The sequence below is a fragment of the Salvelinus fontinalis genome, chromosome 19 (assembly GCF_029448725.1).
Source record: "Salvelinus fontinalis isolate EN_2023a chromosome 19, ASM2944872v1, whole genome shotgun sequence".
Classification (NCBI taxonomy): domain Eukaryota; kingdom Metazoa; phylum Chordata; class Actinopteri; order Salmoniformes; family Salmonidae; genus Salvelinus; species Salvelinus fontinalis.
The window spans coordinates 47198582-47218396 of record NC_074683.1 but is presented as its reverse complement, the minus strand read 5'-3'; the positions used below and the strand labels follow the sequence as shown (position 1 = coordinate 47218396).

The 19815-nt window shown below is 43.4% G+C and overlaps 1 protein-coding gene across 1 annotated transcript in view; it reads left to right on the top strand.

The window, feature by feature from the left end:
* LOC129816861 (centromere protein J-like) overlaps window positions 1-12927 on the top strand; it is a 28378-nt gene extending 15451 nt beyond the window's left edge. Inside the window, exons 8-18 of the mRNA XM_055871797.1 lie at window positions 6790-7639; window positions 7755-7884; window positions 8459-8624; window positions 8697-8984; window positions 9119-9206; window positions 11260-11405; window positions 11591-11674; window positions 11837-11977; window positions 12104-12188; window positions 12287-12407; window positions 12551-12927. Of these exons, the coding sequence (XP_055727772.1) occupies window positions 6790-7639; window positions 7755-7884; window positions 8459-8624; window positions 8697-8984; window positions 9119-9206; window positions 11260-11405; window positions 11591-11674; window positions 11837-11977; window positions 12104-12188; window positions 12287-12407; window positions 12551-12743 (2292 nt within the window). The 3' untranslated portion in view covers window positions 12744-12927. The remainder of the gene's footprint in view (window positions 1-6789; window positions 7640-7754; window positions 7885-8458; window positions 8625-8696; window positions 8985-9118; window positions 9207-11259; window positions 11406-11590; window positions 11675-11836; window positions 11978-12103; window positions 12189-12286; window positions 12408-12550) is intronic.
* The last annotated feature ends 6888 nt before the right edge of the window (window positions 12928-19815 follow it).

Sequence of the window (19815 nt, the reverse complement as noted above, 5' to 3'; positions counted from 1 at the left end):
CATTCCCGGTATATGGTGTGTACCTACTAGTGTAACCATAGGTCAAGAACACACAGGAACTGTTCTCACTTATCCGGAACTCCATTTATAGCCTTATCCAGATAGTTTTAAAGCGGCCGACTATCTCTAACTGCTTTCCCCAGTACCGCAGTCTCCAATAACATTTTGACCAGAGAAAATTAAACCCCTTCTGGAAAAGTGTACATTTCGTTAACATTCACAATGTTACCTTTTAATCAGCAAGCCAATAGTATTACTTATATATTGATTTTATTCTATAAGCGTCTTAGCCGTTTCAGAGAATAACAGTATAGAATGTCTAACAAAATTAAAATCCCCTTTTCCTGACCATGCGATGAAAGTTTTAGCCATGCCACAGAACGCATAGTTTCTAACTAATCTCAGGTTATCTGTATCTTGCCCTCAGAAATTGAAAACACCAATATGTTACATTTTGCTTTTCCTCTAACTAATTTGAACAAGGTGTTGACTTCTCATATACAGTGGGGAGAACAAGTATTTGATACACTGCCGGTTTTGCAGGTTTTCCTACTTACAAAACATGTAGAGGTCTGTAATTTTTATCATAGGTACACTTCAACTGTGAGAGACGGAATCAAAAATCCAGAAAATCACATTGTATGATTTTTAAGTAATTCATTTGCATTTTATTGCATGACATAAGTATTTGATACATCAGAAAAGCAGAACTTAATATTTGGTACAGAAACCTTTGTTTGCAATTACAGAGATCATACGTTTCCTGTAGTTCTTGACCAGGTTTGCACACACTGCAGCAGGGATTTTGGCCCACTCCTCCATACAGACCTTCTCCAGGTCCTTCGTGTTTCGGGGCTGTCCCTGGGCAATACGGACTTTCAGCTCCCTCCAAAGATTTTCTATTGGGTTCAGGTCTGGAGACTGGCTAAGCCCCTCCAGGACCTTGAGATGCTTCTTACGGAGCCACTCCTTAGTTGCCGTGGCTGTGTGTTTCGGGTCGTTGTCATGCTGGAAGACCCAGCCACGACCCATCTTCAATGCTCTTACTGAGGGAAGGAGGTTGTTGGCCAAGATCTCGCGATACATGGCCCCATCCATCCTCCCCTCAATACGGTGCAGTCGTCCTGTCCCCGTTGCAGAAAAGCATCCCCAAAGAACGAGGTTTCCACCTCCATGCTTCACGGTTGGGATGGTGTTCTTGGGGTTGTACTCATCCTTCTTCTTCCTCCAAACACGGCGAGTGGAGTTTAGACCAAAAAGCTCTATTTTTGTCTCATCAGACCACATGACCTTCTCCCATTCCTCCTCTGGATCATCCAGATGGTCATTGGCAAACTTCAGACGGGCCTGGACATGCGCTGGCTTGAGCAGGGGGACCTTGCGTGCGCTGCAGGATTTTAATCCATGACGGCGTAGTGTGTTACTAATGGTTTTCTTTGAGACTGTGGTCCCAGCTCTCTTCAGGTCATTGACCAGGTCCTGCCGTGTAGTCCTGGGCTGATCCCTCACCTTCCTCATGATCATTGATGCCCCACGAGGTGAGATCTTGCATGGAGCCCCAGACCGAGGGTGATTGACCGTCATCTTGAACTTCTTCCATTTTCTAATAATTGCGCCAACAGTTGTTGCCTTCTCACCAAGCTGCTTGCCTATTGTCCTGTAGCCCATACCAGCCTTGTGCAGGTCTACAATTTTATCCCTGATGTCCTTACACATCTCTCTGGTCTTGGCCATTGTGGAGAGGTTGGAGTCTGTTTGATTGAGTGTGTGGACAGGTGTCTTTTATACACGTAATGAGTTCAAACAGGTGCAGTTAATACAGGTAATGAGTGGAGAACAGGAGGGCTTCTTAAAGAAAAACTAACAGTTCTGTGAGACGGAATTCTTACTGGTTGGTAGGTGATCAAATACTTATGTCATGCAATAAAATGCAAATTAATTACTTAAAAATCATACAATGTGATTTTCTGGATTTTTGTTTTAGATTCCGTCTCTCGCAGTTGAAGTGGACCTATGATAAAAAATTACAGACCTCTACATGCTTTGTAAGTAGGAAAACCTGCAAAATCGGCAGTGTATCAAATACTTGTTCTCCCCACTGTACGTTTATTTTCTGTCTTTTGACGCTAATAACAAATTATCCACGTATTTTATCACCACAAACTATTGTTTCAATGCAAAATGATTCCAAGTGGGACTATTTGTAAATCCCATCGGTACCTTACTAGAAGTTAGGTAAAACGTGATCTAATACGTCTTATATCACATATAAATTGTAATCTCTATGAACCACTCATTGATCGATCAGAGACTATACACCGCCAGGTGAAAATTCCATTCTTACTAACCTCAAAACGATTACTTGTTTCTCCTTTGAAAAAAGTGCAAACTCTTGAATAGCGGCATTTCCTGCAACCGCACTAAGTTCCAGTGTCACCTTACACTCATTTTTCCCATACCCGTTAGCTCCCTGTTGTAGATGTGGAGCTATCTTCTTACGCTTAGATATTTTCTGTAGCTCTGCTAACCACTCGCACGTCTGCGAGGGCGAGCAGAATCATATTTGTCCCCCATCGTAATGTATTTTCTGATGATAGAATGTTGACATCAGAACGCTGGTAAGTTGAGCTTCTTATGGTTTTATGTGATTGTTCCAATTCCTAATTGCTTCCCTGAATCGTTTATTTAATTGATCCTGTTTACCGGGTAATGTTGTCCTCCATTATCCAGTTTGCTCTTTCATATTCAAACCGAATTTGGTAGAATTCAAGTGCGCTTCTTTCAGCGACTCCATGGCTTTATTAAATTCCGTATGCTAGGGAGGAACAGTCCGTTTGTTGCCATGCCACTATTTATTTTTTCCTTAACACTCCCATCGTAATACACACCTTTTATTAACTATTTCCCAAGGTAGGGCTACCCACTTTCCCAGATAATAATTCATTAGTCACAGCACTTAATTCCTCCTATTAAAGCCTACTCTATAATGTCTGCAACTGTATTACTGAATACTACAGATGACTTAATGTCTTATTCTAGTACAGTACCTCAAATATCACTGTGTTTTTCCCATTAACAGATATCATTATTATTCATTTTTATCAGTTTACTTATTCTATTACTTTAACTTTATTCAGTGTATTAAATCCTATTTAATACATTTGTCCTTCTGATTCAGCTATATCTACACTTTCTTGTCTTTATTTATTTGCTTACTCTATTCTCATCTTATTTTTCTTTCTCAATCTCTCTCCCACATCTCTCTCTTTCTCTATTTCGTTACAGTGCCCGTGATATTTTTAATAGGTGTTCTAGACTTCTATTGTGGTGTGTTTCATGTATTTTTTCACTATTTATTCTAGACAGCCTAGATTATTTTAACCACGTAGTATAATTTTTTTGTCTTATCTGTATATTCTTTCTCCCTACTTCGCACCTGTTATATACTATACGTGCCCTGTTTAATACCTTTTTTAACACCTATTGTATTTTTTCAATGGTCGTTTAACACACTATCACGTCAATGTTTTATCTTTATGTATAACTTATTTTGTCCAACATCTATTGATTTTTTTCCCTCTTCCCAGTGAGTTAAATGCACTCTCCTTATCAAAATACACTCAGTTAACTGTCACAGAGGCTTGCGCATTCCTTTCCTTTGACCAGTTGGCACACACACACTATTTTTCCTCCTTGCTCTCTTCACAATCTAGCTTGCTCTGACACATTTTCTCATTACAGAAAAACTTTCATTCAGGCGTTCATTTGCACTCATTCAGTTTTTTATTCAAATGTGTTTACTCATACCCTTCGTTTTATCTAAAACGACCTATAGTTTTTCCCTTTGCTTAATTAACTTCCTCGACATAAGCCGGTATTTTCCTATAGGATTTTTCACGGTATGACGAGACTACTGCCTAATCGGGTCAGCCTGTCTTCATACCCTATTCACCCACCCAATACTGGCCTCTGTTCCGTTTCAGAGCAATATTGTGGCGTGACCTACCGATTTACAGACCCCCTTTTAGCTAGACGGAGCGTTTTATCCGCAGGATTTATTTTGCAGTTGAACCCTGCCAAATCGGGTCAGCGTTCTTCCGCGCCCTATCTATTCACCCGTTCAGTCCCCCTCTTCTCAACAGGGGCGGTAGCCGTGAATTATGCCACCCAGGCAGATCCCTTTCTAATTTTCCTTTTTAAAGGGCGGTATTTGTGGACTTTCTAACTACTTATTTATCTGTTTTGACCATATGAGCAGGCAGCAGCAGCCCCACCGGCAAGGTTCACAGCCCCTACTCACCTAGTCTCTACAAATGCACACACATATTTACATTTAACAACCCCCAAAATCACACATGCATGCAATTCATTGAATTCAAAAGCTCTTAGCGTTTACTGGGTTTTTAGGAATTTTAAACAGAGACCTACGTGACGCCCTTCTCGCTGAGACAGGATCTCTGAAGCAATTTACACAAACATTTAACTATGTAAGTCCAGGCTTTTCTTCTTATAGTTGGGTGGCCACCTGTTTGCAAGATTGTCCAGAGAAACTGTCACCAGCCCGGAACGCCACTCTCCGAGTTTCCTTCATCTCCTGGCAAGCTCGCCAAATATGTTGTGGGGAATTGTCTCAGAAATATAACACTCTTACAATATGGACTTTAATACAAAATATCATAAGCCGTGCTGGTCCGTGGAACAGCCAATCTCCCTAAGCACTGGCTCTGTTCTTATACACATGCAGCATATGAGTCCATCCCACATGCCAATGAAGTTACTTCCCTCACTCCATCTGCTTTCGGTTAGGTTCTAATGGTGGCGGGACCCTTTCATGTCCTAAGAATGATATATTTACTATGCCTATAGTCCATCTGTTGGTCATTTGGCTGGCACCCTCCTTTGTGTATCCCTCTGACTTTGGTATGTCTAGCTGTCTTATGGGTCTATGTCTTTGGCCTTTGTACTTCCCTCATCAGAGCTAGCAGATGCACCAAGTGTCATCTTCTCCTCCTGTGGTCTGATGAACACATGTATGCTCTATAGTATTACATCTGTCCCTATATGTAACATTAACTACCACACTCTTCGCTGTGCTTCAAGCATTGCGCTGTTTATGACTTCAAGTTTATCAACTCCCGAGATTAGGTTGGCAATACTAAAGTACCAATTAGAAAGTCCAATAGTCAAAGGTATATGAAATACAAATGGTATAGAGAGAAATAGTCCTATAATAGCTACAACCTAAAACTTCTTACCTGGGAATATTGAATACTCATGTTAAAAGGAACCACCAGCTTTCATATGTTCTCATGTTCTGAGCAAGGAACTTAAACTTTAGCTTTTTTACATGGCACATATTGCACTTTTACTTTCTTCTCCAACACTGTTTTTGCATTATTTAAACCAAATTTAACATGTTTAATTATTTATTTGAGACTACATTGTGAAAAATCTTAATCGGTCGACCTCTAGTTGACACCAGGCAGGATGGGGCCATGGACTCATGCTGCTTACACCAAATCCTGATTCAGCCATCAGCATGATTTATCAGACCAGGCAATGTTTTTCCACTCTTCAATTGTCCAGTGTTTGTGATCGTGTGCCTACTGGAGCCGCTTCTTGTTTTTAGCTTGATAGGAGTGGAACCCGATGTGGTCATCTGCTTCAATAGCCCATCCATGACAAGGACCAACGAGTTGTGTGTTCCGAGATGCCATTCTGCACACTGTTCTACTGCGCCGTTATTTGCCTGTTTGTGGCCCACCTGTTAGCTTGCACGATTCTTGCCATTCTCATTCGATCGCTCATCAACAGGCTGTTTTCGTCCACAGGAATGCCCCTGACTGTTGTTTGTCGCACCATTCTCTGTAATCCCTAGACACTTGTGCGTGAATTGCCCAGGAGGCCGGATGTTTGTGAGATACTGGAACTGGTGTGGCTGGCACCGACGATCATACCATGCTCAAAGTTGCTTATGTCACTCGTTTTGCCCATTCTAAAGTTCAATCGAACAGTAACTCAATGCCTCTGCCTGTCAGACTTCTTTATATTATATAGCAAGCCATGTGACTCATTGTCTGTAGGAGCAAACCATTTCTGTGAAACAGGGTGGTGTACCTAAAACTGACCCAGTGTTTCCTCTGGAAATAATTGTAGGTTGTTGAGGGGAGGGGGGCATTCTACGCCAAAATGAAAGTAAAAGTATGCTGACACCTAAAATATACATTTCCACCTCCAGAATGAGCCTAATAACACATTTGTAAAATTGTGTTGAATTATTTTAGCATATTGGGCCATGTATATAGCCTATGGATGGTCCATGTTATCAGGTATGCCATTAGCAATAAACATGTACCTGTAGCTCAACAGATGCAGCAAAGTGCAAATAAATAGGCTGAAGCATGGGGTTGCCTATCTGCATTTACCAGATCCCAAATTAGATCTTTTAACTAATTATTATCATGCATAAACACAGTGAATATAATGTAGTTATACCTGTTGAGAGAACTGTTGAGAGAAGCCAACTAGATAAAATCGGACACCATAATAGAATACTTTTCTATAAATTACTTGTTTTGTTTGCAGAGGAAAAGTAAAACAGTTTTTTTGGGGGGGTGGACTGTTCTAACATCTTCAATGTGCGCCTCAGCAGAAATATTTTTTCACGTGGTGTCAATGATTTTGCCGCGCTGCAGCTCCACAGCAAAATAATTGCAGTGGAAACACTGAACCGGCCACAGAGTATTTAGGCTACACTGTTGCTTAATAAATTGAAATGTAAACCTACAGGTGCTGCAGCTGGACCAGCAACACCCCCTTCAGGGCAGCAGGGCGAGCCATCCGCGACGCCTCTCCTCCACGCCCATCAAATCCCCCTCGCTGCCTGAAGGGGTTCACAGCCGGGGCACCAGTAGAAGTGGCCAAGGCACAGGGACCAGCTTATCTGTATCACCAGGAGTATCTGCTGTGAGGGCAAAGGGGGTAATGAGGGAAAACAGCAAAGCCACTGATGAGGATGAGGAGGAAGAAGATGAAGTGAGCGACGGCAAACATGAGGAAATCTCTGACATCTTGTTCCACAGCAGCTCTGAATTCAGGGATCGGGAGGAAGTAGCCCGACCGTCATACCATACTACAGTTTCCAGCAACCTCTGGGAAAACCCGCTCCCTGCATCCAACCCTCCATACGACAAGAGGTCATATCAGGACAGAGAGGGAGGCTCAAGCCAGGCAGAAGAGGGTGGGGAGAGTGACCTTGACGACTCCACCCTTTTGGAGGACAGAGAACAGGGGGACCACGAGGGTCTATTGGTGTTTGATGACGATGACACCTGGAACGACCTGGAGGAGGCTGGCAGCATCGTTGAGGACGACAGCAGAACAAGAGGCGCTGCAACAGGAAACCGACACACTCCCACAGAAACAGTGAATGATATTTCACCCTCAGAGAGGACACTGAAGAGAAAGGTGGCTGTGGCCAAAGGGGCGGAGCTGGAGAGGATGTCTGTTATCACAGCAGCCAACCAGGAGCCAGATCCCCCCCCCGCTTCCCAGCTCATGGCCAGGCTGTTCCCCTCGCTAAAGCCCAAAACCCAGGCCCCTTCTCCACCAGAACTTAGGAAGACTGAGGACGGATCAGGTGAGACAGTGCATGTACTCCATTGAGTTAAGAGTGTGTCAACAGCAGGGCTCTGACTTTTTTCTCTAAAGATGGTAGCACCAGCATAAAACTATTTTGTTTTGTGTGTGGTCAGGCCAGCAGAAGTCCAGGCAGCTGAGGGAGAGGCTGGTGGAGCTGGAGCTGGAGATCGAACGTTTCAGGACAGAGAATGCTGCCTTGTCCAGACTCAGACAGGAGAATGAAAAGAACCAGGAGAAACTCCGGTAACAAGCATTTGGTCTGAACTAGAATGGGCAGGGTTTCCCTCAATAGATGGATTGCCTGACAACTTCACAAAAACAATGCACACACATCGCAGAGGCAGAATGCTGTGTGGTTTTATGATTCTGGAAGGTCAGATAGCTAGCAACAACGACAAGAGGCAGCCATGTAGGGAATTGTAGGTGGCTTGTTTCACCTCGTTGCATCTTGTTATTGGTACAATGTCGTGCTTTGACTCTTGTTGCACAAACAAAAACTAGCTAACCAACTAACAAATGTAACGATGTATTTGAGACAAGTGCTCATTGTGCAAATGTATTTACGTTTTCAATTAACATTTGGAGAGGAAACATTTGGAGTGGTGTTTTTTTGCTTGATTATTTACATTATCCGACCGCCAGTAAAAGTAATCCTGTCCAAATAGGGCTTTAGCCAACCTCGTTTCTTTTCTGAATTTTGTTGCTAAAAAAACCACCCATCTAAGGTTCTCTATAAAGCTTTGTTACAAAATGTATATTAAATGGATTCATCTAGGGTATAAAAGTGTCTGACAAACAGATTTGGTCTCTATTCCAGGAAGGAGTGTGCAGAGTTTGATCAGCGGAAGGCTGAGGAGCTGGCCAAGTTTGAGGAGTTCAAAAGGGAGGAGACCAAGAAGCTGCAGAAGGAACGCAAGGTGTTTGAGAGGCATGCCTCTGCTGCAAGAGCCATACCAGACAAGAGGGAGCGTGACGAGATCCAGGTGAGATATACTTTCCCCTTTTATTTTGAAGAGTTCTTATAACCCCCATTAACCCTGCCCTGTCGCCCTCAGGCCATGAAGAAGCAGCTGAGTTTCCTGCAGGAGGAGTTGAAGCGGAGAGAGAGCCGCTGGTCCACCACACATAATCGTCTCCGGCAGCAGATAGACTCCCTGAGCTCAGACAACAGCAACCTGAAAGAAGAGGTCCGCACCATGGAGAAACTACGCCTCAGCACCTGGAGGAAGATTGGGACAGACAGCGAAAGAGAGAACGACAGGAGGGAGAAGGAGAGAGGGAGGGAGGGACCCAGGCCGTTGGACAGTTACATTGCTCTTGAAGCCAAGTGCCTCAAATTGGCAGTGAGTTTACAGATTCACTACTTCCACTTTCTTGTGATTTTCCCGTTTGTCTGTGTTCTGGCGGTGGTTAAATTCTCTGTCCTGTGCCGGACTCAGGATAACAACCCTAACGCAGTGTGTATTTGTTTGTTCAGAGTCCTCCTGACACGGTGAGGAGCAGCCAACCACAGAGCAGCATCTCCTCTAAAGGCAGCCCGTCAGGACACAGCCCCACCACTCAAGGTACAAGGAAGGTAGCTGCATTATCAGGGATGCAAACTAGTCACCTTTCTGCGAAATTTGCCATTTTGAATCCAAAATAGGTGACATTCCTGTAGATCCGATGAGAAAAGTTTGTGTGGGGGGGGGGGGCTTTGGATGACTACTGGCTGTATCCGAATGAGTGATGCGCGTTTTGAGCAATACTGGCTGTATTCCAGGCTCAGCCAACTTTTCACATAATAGAATGTAGCACGTGACTGAAGAGAGAAAGGACAACCAATTTGCTAGTTACAGCATCAGCGTGCGCTCTGGAAAGAGGCGTGGAAAGGCAATTTGCCAGTTAATTTACAGCAGCGCGTCCCCAGAACATTAACGAAGAGGTAGGTGAGAACTCTGACCATGGAGACAGGTGATGAAGTGTACTTAATGAGCTGTAACCGAAAACTGGCATTTGGTTTGAGTTGAGGGAGAAAGTGTGGTGGAACAAGTATTGTTAAGTATCTTGCTAGCTGCATCGAATTATCTGTTATAGCTTGCCAGAGAAATGTTGAGCAACATTAGCCAACTTAACTGATCAAATAATTGAGTTTGGGGTAAAAATTAGCTGGCTAATAAAGTCAGACAACTAACGTTTGCCAGCTAATGTCACAACATCAGATGAGCAAACGTTAGTAACCTAATGTAACCAGTGGCGGTTCTAGACCATTTCAACTGGGGGGGGGGGGGGGGGGGGGGGGGGCAAGCTGGGGTCAGATGTACTGTTAGAGGGGCGCCAGTTACATTAGACGTTATTGTTGTCATCGTTTTCTTCACTGCATTGCAGGCATTAGCAGGCAAAAGACCATGTTCATAATCATCAACGTTGCCACTGTCTAATAACGGATGTAAAAAAAGAACGATAGCAAAAATGAGTTATGTAAAAATTATTTCATACTCCACATTTACACATTTTCATACCCCACAAGGGGGTCCAAAATTGTCACAGAAGCACTGCCCCCCCGCCACTGAACGTAACCAATTTGCTATAGTGTTAACTGTACAACTGTACAACTCCTTGCCGTTACTCAAGTTATAATGCGTTAGTTGCTTACTGGCAATCTGTGTGAAATGTTAACTAGCTAACTACTATCTGTGAACTATTTTCCTACAGTACATTAAGTTAATTTTCAGAATGACAGAATTAAGTGAAAATGAGGCGTTGATTGTTAAAACAGTTAAGTGTAGCTAGAGTTGGGCCTGGTTTAAGCTGGATGCCACTATAGAGGTGAAAGAAACACCACACACTTTCCCGCTTTCTCAATATAGTGGATAAAAAAGGGTATGCCAGGTGTACTCTGCCTGAAAGAGAAATTATGCCAGCAAAGGGTATCATGCTCTGCTGGCACATTGTAGAACAGATGTCCACAGGCAGAAAGTGTACAATGTAATAATGTGCAGTGTAGCCCAAAGATTGCTTTTGTTGTGTTGAACTTGACAGTAACACTTGTGAGTGAGGGGGTATTATTGCATTTTTTTTACTCAGCGAACATTATTTTTGCACACCTGTAGCCTTGCGCGCTTGATCGATGTCGACTATAGTGACCACTATAATAGAGCAAAAATAGAATGCCTGTTTTCGTTCTATTTCTACTTAAGATGTTTTTCTCTCAAGTGCAATATTTAGATGTGTGTGGTCACAAGCATTCTATTATAAAGGCTGTCATGGCTAACAACAATATTAGTGTATTGTTTTTTTCTCAAGACTTGAGTGTCATTTGCAGTAAAGTCTAGGCAACAAATAACATTGGAATGCTTTCCTTACATTTTTTAGCAGTGAGTTAGTTTCACATGAACCACTACACACAGACTGATCATGTAGATCATATTCTTTGTTCAATTAGGTAAAACCTGCATTTCCCCCAAGCAGGGATTTTTCGCATGTTTCAGTACAACAAAAAACTGTCACCTTTTTGGGCTCTCACCAGTTTGCATCCCTGAATATGGACTGATCATGAGATTTACTATGGATTCAACAAAGGGAGGTAAATATTCTGTATTTAGGTAGAGGTATTGTTCTACATTGTCTGTCTAACAGGAGGTATCAGGGGCATCCTGAAGAGGTCAGGCCCTACACCAGCACCCAGCCCCGCTCACAGTTACAGCTCAGAGGATAGACCGGAATCTTTGACCAGGAGCCACCACACAGCACAGAGCCATGACGACTCAAACAACCTGTCCCCTGTGAGTTAAATCACTGGAGTGTGATTATTTAATGAAAGCACCTCCATGGGATGGCTCAACACTGCTATACACCCATATAATTACATATTACAACTCTATTAGTAATTTAATAGGATCTGTGCGTATACACCACCTTTGAGGTATGCTGCGGTGTCTGAATGTAGACTGTCTGGCTTTACACACAGAGGGCTCGAGGTCTGCAGACTGAGACAGAGGTCAAAGAGCAACAAGAGCTAGGTCAGGATGTCCTCACCCACTCTGATGGAAAGGTGAGGGGGAACGAGGATTGGGAGGAAATTCGGTGAAAATACTTCTGAATTCAGTTTGTCACTCAAATCTGTTATTGTCTCGCTAATAGATTGTATTTATATAGTGCTTTTCCAGGAGCTCAAAGTCCTTTCCATTGACTGGGGTATGTGTTATTGTCTTAGATGGAGAAGGTTCTGGCCTGTGGAGGGAGACTCATCATCTTTCCCAATGGGACCAGGAAAGAGGTGTCAGCGGACGGACTGACAGTCAAAGTCACCTTCTTCAACGGGGACATCAAGCAGGTCATGGCTGACCAGAGAGTGGTGAGTCATTGACAGTGACCCTTCCCTGGCGACACCTTTCATATTCAGTGGTGTTAATGGGATATTAGACTTGCATGAATCCCAGATATACGTGTAAGTGTCTCAACTAATATAGTCCTCTTACAGATCTACTACTATGCGGATGCCCATACCACTCACACCACCTATCCTGATGGCATCGAGGTTCTGCAGTTCCCCAACAACCAGACTGGTGAGACTTGATTGCATTTATTTGACTATCAAATGTAAATTATCCCCGCCATCACTGTTATGCTTTAAACGTGTGTAAGTCCTCATTTCCTTCTGCAGAGAAGCATTTCCCTGATGGCCGTAAGGAGATCACATTCCCTGACCAGACAGTCAAGAATCTCTATCCAGATGGGAGGGAGGAGAGTGTCCTCACTGACGGGACCATCATACAAGTTAACTTGTAAGTCCACAGAGCTCACGCCCCTGTCTATATAGCAATACCTCACCGACATACTCTAGCATGCATCTGATCATGTCAGTGGTTGTAGTTTTTTTTCTTTTCTGTCTCGTATCTTTCACCACTGTTCTCATGGTCTCCTCCAGGGATGGCAGTAAGGAGATCCAGTTCAACACAGGCCAGAAGGAGATCCACACAGCAGACTATAAGAGGAGGGAGTACCCAGATGGCACTTTGAAAACAGTCTATACCGATGGCAGACAGGAGACCCGCTACCCCACCGGACGCCTCAGACTTAAAGACAAGGATGGTAACATTGTCATGGACAACAGGCCCTAGGATTGTTTATGCAATATGAGGTATCGCCATGGGAACTAAAGCTGAAGCACAGTTGAACATTTCTGTTGGTGTGAGTTGTTTGACATAGGTTTTTAGTATGTTTGAGTTGAATGTAGTGAGTGACTTGTAAAAAATGTCTAATCCATATTTATTTTCTTTGTAAAATAAATGTTTAATCAAATCAGTGAGCACATTCAGGTATTGTTTTAAGACTAAAACATTGAAGCAGTTTAAAATTAAACTAATACTTCTGTACCCTTCATACAGACAGTATTTCAGATGTAAAATATTTAGAAAAGTGGTCTGCCCTTTACACATTCTGCTAAAAAAACTAAACTTTAAATAAAATGTATCACAAAGTACTTCATCTTTTTGGCAGCATAAATCTCAATGCACGGGAAACTCCTGTGATGTGGACACGTTCTTCAGAACTTTGGAGAGAAGTGAGATGTACTGGATTTCATATGCAGACTACAGAAAGACTTGACATTGTTTAAGCTAGCAAACTGAGCAGTGTTCACATATGTTAAACTTTCTTTGAAAAGCACTCCCAAGTGAGTGTCAAACCCACCTTTTGACTTTTGCTGTAGTGTCAGCCAGTCCTTTCTCCACCAGAGGCAGGTAGACCAGAGCTGCATCCTCATACAGCCAGCTCAGTGGCCTAAAACTACACGTGCTTTATTGAGATGGCTAACTGCACCAAGATCTCACAATTACCTAAATGGTATATGGGGAATAACCACAGTACATAGACTTCTGCTATCACCCTGGTTGTGCAGAGGCCACTGTTGCCAGTGACAGGGCATGCAAATAATCCACTACAATAACTACATAATGTGTCATTGTATCCAGCTTGTTATGATTTACACTGATATGACGGTGGTAACTAAGGCAGAAGTTGTTCACGGTAACAGATGCGGTGCAGCAGGGTTCAGGCGCTCCTCCAGTTTGAGGCGGGGGTCTGAAGCCCGCCACTCACACCTTGATGGCCTTACAGGGAAATCTATACAGATTGGCCAGGATCTGACGGGGAGATGAGGCAAGATGTTATTTTTGCGTATTTGTTTCGTATGTGAAAACTGACTAAAGATTAATTGGAAGGAAATAAAGCCACCCTATTCCTTTCTGTAACAAACTTTTGCACGTCAATGGGATTTATATATATTTTTTTACTTGAGACTTATTGGCCTTGGCTCATTTTCTGTAAATAACACATTTTCATAGAGTACACCCTCCTACATATGTGTTCAGGACCCAAGGGTAATAAGTGTGGGTGTAGGTGAAACTTAACTTTTTTACTTCGTATAAGCTGGGACAGGAGCTCAAGAGGAAGTTGAAGATGGTAGGAACAGTATGAAAAAAAAAAAAAGCCAGAGCTCCCACCTCAGCTGATGAATACATGGAACAGGCCTAGTTTGTGTTCACGGCCGACACGTCCCTAGTGTCCTACGTGACAAAGAAAGGCAAATGTGATACTCATGATTACGCTGCATAGGGATGGGAGAATGTGGCCTGGAACATCAAAAACCATAATGGATTACAATACTACAAAAGGAAGGGTGGACAGAGGGAAGCGCCAGCGGAGACGGCGCTGAGCAAGGCATTGGTAAGACCTCAAATCCAGAGGAGGCAACATTTCCCAAGGACCCCAGCTACAGCCATCGTGAGGATTCAGAAGGATGCTGGTGACCCATCCGCCCGACCCACAGAACCAAAAACTCCAATACCGGAAGTGTGACTTATGTTGCATGTGTGTGTGTCTGACTCTTCTACCTTGGCCTGCTGTAACTATATATGAGAATGAGATGTTAGTAAAATTCCTGAACTAAGTGTTTATCATTCTAGATTGCAGCCGGTAGCAATAAGAAGCACTGCAATGTGAGAACCCAAGAAGGACAGGAAAACACTACACATGCATCAAGTGCAAGAAAAACATTTGCAAAACACACACAGTAAAACTCTGTCCCTTATGTGGTGTTTAACCTGGCCTTAATTTGTGTTCAATGGGGCTCATTTATCATTTCTGTAAAATTTGTCCAGTTCAAAGCAGAACACATCAAATGGTGATAGAAATGAGTAGTTTATCTGGGGAGGGGTTGGTACATGGGGCCGGCTTGGGAGGGGAGACAAACCGATCAAAGGAAGGGGTCTGGTTTTCTGGGTCAGGTGTCCCGTTTTTAAGGCACCGCTGCTCTGTGTTCTCAGAGAGAGAAGAAAGGTTAGTACAGGGAAAGTGTTAAATATGCCACAACACTCAACAGTGGTGTGTGTGATGTGGCGTCACCTTTATGACCATGACTCCTGTCAGGTATTAGGAGATGAAGACACACGTTGTGGCTGTCCAGGTGGAGCGACCGCTCGCAGGTCAGAGGGCGAGACGGCGCAAGAGAGAAACTGTTGTGTATGTTGTCATGTGAAATGTGTGTTGTGTAGATCAACAGTGTCCAGACTAGACATACTTCTCTCCTCTAGCTTAGTCCTGACTGACAGGTGGGAGGTCCTCCTGGATGTTCTTGTTGCTCCTCTGGGCTCTGTCTCTCAGTGGCCTTTGCAGCTCAGACAGGTGTGCTGGGATAACTACAACCAGGAACCAAAAAACACCATTATTATTTTCTGGATAATGGGGTGCGGTTTACCTCAACAGACATGCACTAACATGCGCTCTACACAAGGGGTAGGCAACTAGATTCAGCCGCGGGACGATTTTTGTCTGAGCGGGTGGTTGGAACATAATTTGTACACTGCAAATTGACCATAAGTAAAAACCAAAAACAGATTGTATTTGAAAATAAACAATTTCATACTTTGATTACATTGAGACACAATCACGTCTCTTTATTTGTAGGACTACTTGGGAACAGCTTTCCTGAATTAATAATTTTTAGCTGAATTTTACCAAATCTAATCCTAACTATATGTACTGTATATTATTATTTATTTATTTTATCTTTGGGGAGGCTAAAATATAACAAACACTTGCCGCCTGTTGCCGACCTCTGCTCTAAATGTTACTGTGATATTGCCACTAACCTCCAGTTGAGAACCTAGCTGCAGTGGTTTTGGATGTGGTGAGTTGATGGCTGGATTTAAATTCCCTTTGTCGCCTTGTTCAATCTCCTATAATCTCCTCCATTATGACGTTGGGTCCAGAATCTGAGATGGGGTGAGGGCCAAGGCTGGGACAGGGGTCCCGGGTAGGCCTAGTCATCCACAAGCTTTCCTGCTCCTGGAGGGGGAACAGGGTCTCTATTGCCGGATGGGGGAGGTCTCATCATTCCTGTTGGGCTCTGCCTGCTGCTGGGCCTCTCTCGCTCTCCTCTGTCAGACTCAAGTCACTTTAAAAAAAAAATTTTTTTTACATGGTTTAAGACAAACCCCCAAAAAATGGTCAATTACAGGACTTACATAAAAAAAAAATATATGTTTAACTAGGCAAGTCAGTTATGAACAAATTCTTATTTACGATGCTGGGCCAATTGTGCACCGCCCTATGGGACTCCCAATCACGGACAGTTGTGATACAGCCTGGATTCGAACCAGGGTGTCAGTGCTAGATGCGTCACTACAGAGATGCAGCGCCTTAGACCGCTGCGCCACTCGGGAGCAATCTTGGCATTCCGAATGTTGATCTTCAGACTCCTATCCAGCTCATCTTGCTGAACTATACAGCTGAAACACACAGGCCTTAGGTCAGATGCGAGTTCAAGCTATAGTAGCAGAGTTTAGGTCAGTCCACATAGCTACAGTATGGGCATTCAAATTGTAATTCAGGTCAACTTCGACTCACTTCTGCCCAGAAACAGACACTTCAGGTCAAAAGACTGGACGTACACAGGAGCCTGCAGGGTCTCCAGCAACTGTTTAACACAAACACACATTGTTTTCCTTTAAGTGCCACTACAACCAGGAGGTGAAGTTTAGTGCGTGTGTGTACCTGCTCCAGGTTGCAGTAGCTCTCCAGGGAGTGGTGCTGTCTGACCTGCTTGGCCATGTCTAGGGCCCTCATCCTCTCCTCAAACCCGTCCAGCTTCCTCCTGATGGACGGGAAGTGCTGCTCCATGTGGGTCAGCTCTGCCACCAGCACCCACTTCCTGACGAAGGAATTACCTCACATCATCAGAAAAATAGCCATAGTAAGGAATGAGAACATCCACTCACTATTTGATCAGCCCTGATTAAAGCCAATATGGTCAAGCCCAATACACATTAAAGGGATACTTCGGTATTTTAGCAATGAGGCCCTTCATCTACTTCCCCCGAGTCAGATGAACTAGTGCAGTGGTTCCCAAACCTTTTATTGTCCAGTACCCCTTCAAACATTCAACCTCGGCCTCCCGGGTGGCGCAGTGGTCTAGCTGTGCCACCAGAGATTCTGGGTTCGAGCCCAGGCTGTCGCAGCCGGCGACGACCGGGAGGTCCATGGGGGAACGCACAATTGGCCCAGCGTCATCCGGGTTAGGGAGGGTTTGGCCGGCAGGGATATCCTTGTCATCACGCACTAGCGACTCCTGTGGCGCAGTGCACGCTGACCAGGTCGCTAGGTGTACGGTGTTTCCTCCGACACATTGGTGCGGCTGGCTTCCGGGTTGGATGTGCATTATGTCAAGAAGCAGTGCGGCTAGGTTGGGTTTCGGAGGACGCATGGCTCTCGACCTTTGCCTCTCCCGAGTCCGTACGGGAGTTGCAGCAATGAGACAAGACTAACTACTACAATTGGATACCACAAAATTGGAGATTAAAAAGGGGTAGAAAATTATAATAATTCAACCTACAGCTCTTGCACCAGGGTCAGTGCACTCGCAAATGTTGTTTTTTTCCATCATTGTAAGCCTGCCACACACTATACAATACATTTATTACACATAAGAATGAGTGTGAGTTGTCGTCACAACCCAGCTTGTGGTAAGTGACAAAGAGCTCTTATAGGACCAGTGCACAAATAATATAATAATTTTGCTCTTAAGGTTTTATATTTAAGATGGCAAAATCATTTTTTCATCGAAAATTGTGAATAACACCACAGGTTAATGAAAAGGGTGTGCTTGAAAGGATGCACATTACTCTGCAATGTTGGGTTGTATTGGGGAGAGTCTGTCTTAAATAATTTTCCACACAGTCTATGCCTGTATTTAGTTTTATGCTAGTGAGGGCCGAGAATCCACTCACATAGGTATGTGGTTGCAAAGGCATCAGTGTCTTAACAGTGCGATTTGCCAAGGCAAGAAATTAAGCGCAGCCCTATCCAGAAATCTGGCAGTGGCTTCTGATTAAATTTTCACAGAACCGATTGTTGCAATTTCAATGAGGCGCTCTTGTTCAGATATCGGTTACTAGACTGGAAGCAGGGCATGAAAGAGATAACAAATCCAGTTGTTTGTGTTCTCCGTTTCGGGAAAGTACCTGCGTAATTGCACACCCAGCTCACTCAGGTACTTCGCTATATCACATTTGACATTGTCCATTATCTTGTTTATTTGCACACAATTAAAAAATGAAGGCCTGTCTGTTGTCCTTGTTAATGCAGACAGAAATGGGCTCCACCTTCTTAATCATTGCCTCAATTTTGTCCCGCACATTGAATATAGTTGTGGAAAGTCCCTGTAATTTAAGATCATTCAGGTGAGAAAAAAAACATCACCCGGATATGCCAGTTGTGTGAGAAACTCGTCATCATGCAAGCATTCAGACAAGTGCAAATTATGGTCAGTAAAGAAAACTTTAAGCTCGTCTCTCAATTTAAAAAAACATGTCAATACTTTGCCCCTTGATAACCAGCGCACTTCTTTCTGTATGTTATAAAAGCATTACAAGGTCGCTGCCCATATCATTGTTTAATGCAGAAAATACGAGTGTTCAGGGGCCTTGCTTTAATTAACAAAGTTAACTATTTTTACTGTAGTGTCCAAAGCATTTTTCAAGCTGTCAGGCTTTCCCTTGGCAGCAAGAACCTCTCGGTGGATGCTGCAGTGTACCCAAGTGGCATCAGGAGCAACTGCTTGCATGGGTGTTACCACGCCACTATGTCTCCCTGTCATGGCTTTTGCACCATCAGTACTGATACCAACATCTTGACCTCCAATGTCCAGTTGATGTTCCAAAGCTGTCCAGTACTTTAAAAATATCGTCTCATGTTGTCGTGGTTTGCAGAAGAGGATGTCTTCCTCAATTGACTCCCCTTAAATGTAACAGACATATACCAGGAGCTGTGCCAGGCCCGCCACATCTGTTGACTCATCCAGCTGTAATGCATATAATTCATTGGCTTGTATGCAAAGCAGTAATTGTTTTAAAACATCTCCTGCCATGTCACTGTCGTGAAAGTGTTGTTTGATGAAGGCATTGTCTGTATAGTGGCTTATTTTATCAAATTATCATGTTTCGTTTCTAAATATATGTATGACATTGTGTTAATTCGCTAAACACTAGATGGTTTAATTTTGGCAGTGAAATGAGGCTACTCAGGCGAGAGAGAAATAAACACCCAAATGTATAGTCCCGTTGGAAAATATAAATGTACTGTTTGAAAATGTGATTTTTTAAAAATACATTTTATATATATATATATATATATATATATATTTTTTTTTAAATGTGAATTTATTTGGCGTACCCCCGACGGCATTGCACGTACCCCCACCCCAGTTGGGAATACCTGAACTAGTGGATACCATTTATGTCGCTGTCCAGTGTGAAGGAAGTTAGAGGTAGTTTTGTGAGCCAATGCTAACTAGCGTTAACTTCTTATGGCTGAAGGGGCAGTATTGAGTAGCTTGGATGAAAGGTGCACAGAGGTGCCCAGAGTAAACGGCCTGCTCCTATGTCCTAGTTGCTAATATATGCATATTATTAGTAGTATTGGATAGAAAACACTCTGAAGTTTCTAAAACTGTTTGAATTATGTCTGTGAGTATAACAGAACTCATATGGCAGGCAAAAACCTGAGAAGTTCCACTTCCTGTTTGGATATATTCTGGGGGTGCCAGATTTTCAACCAAGCTCTCATTGAAAATACAGAGATATATGGATGGGTTTTCACTTCCTACGGCTTCCACTAGATGTCAACAGTCAATAG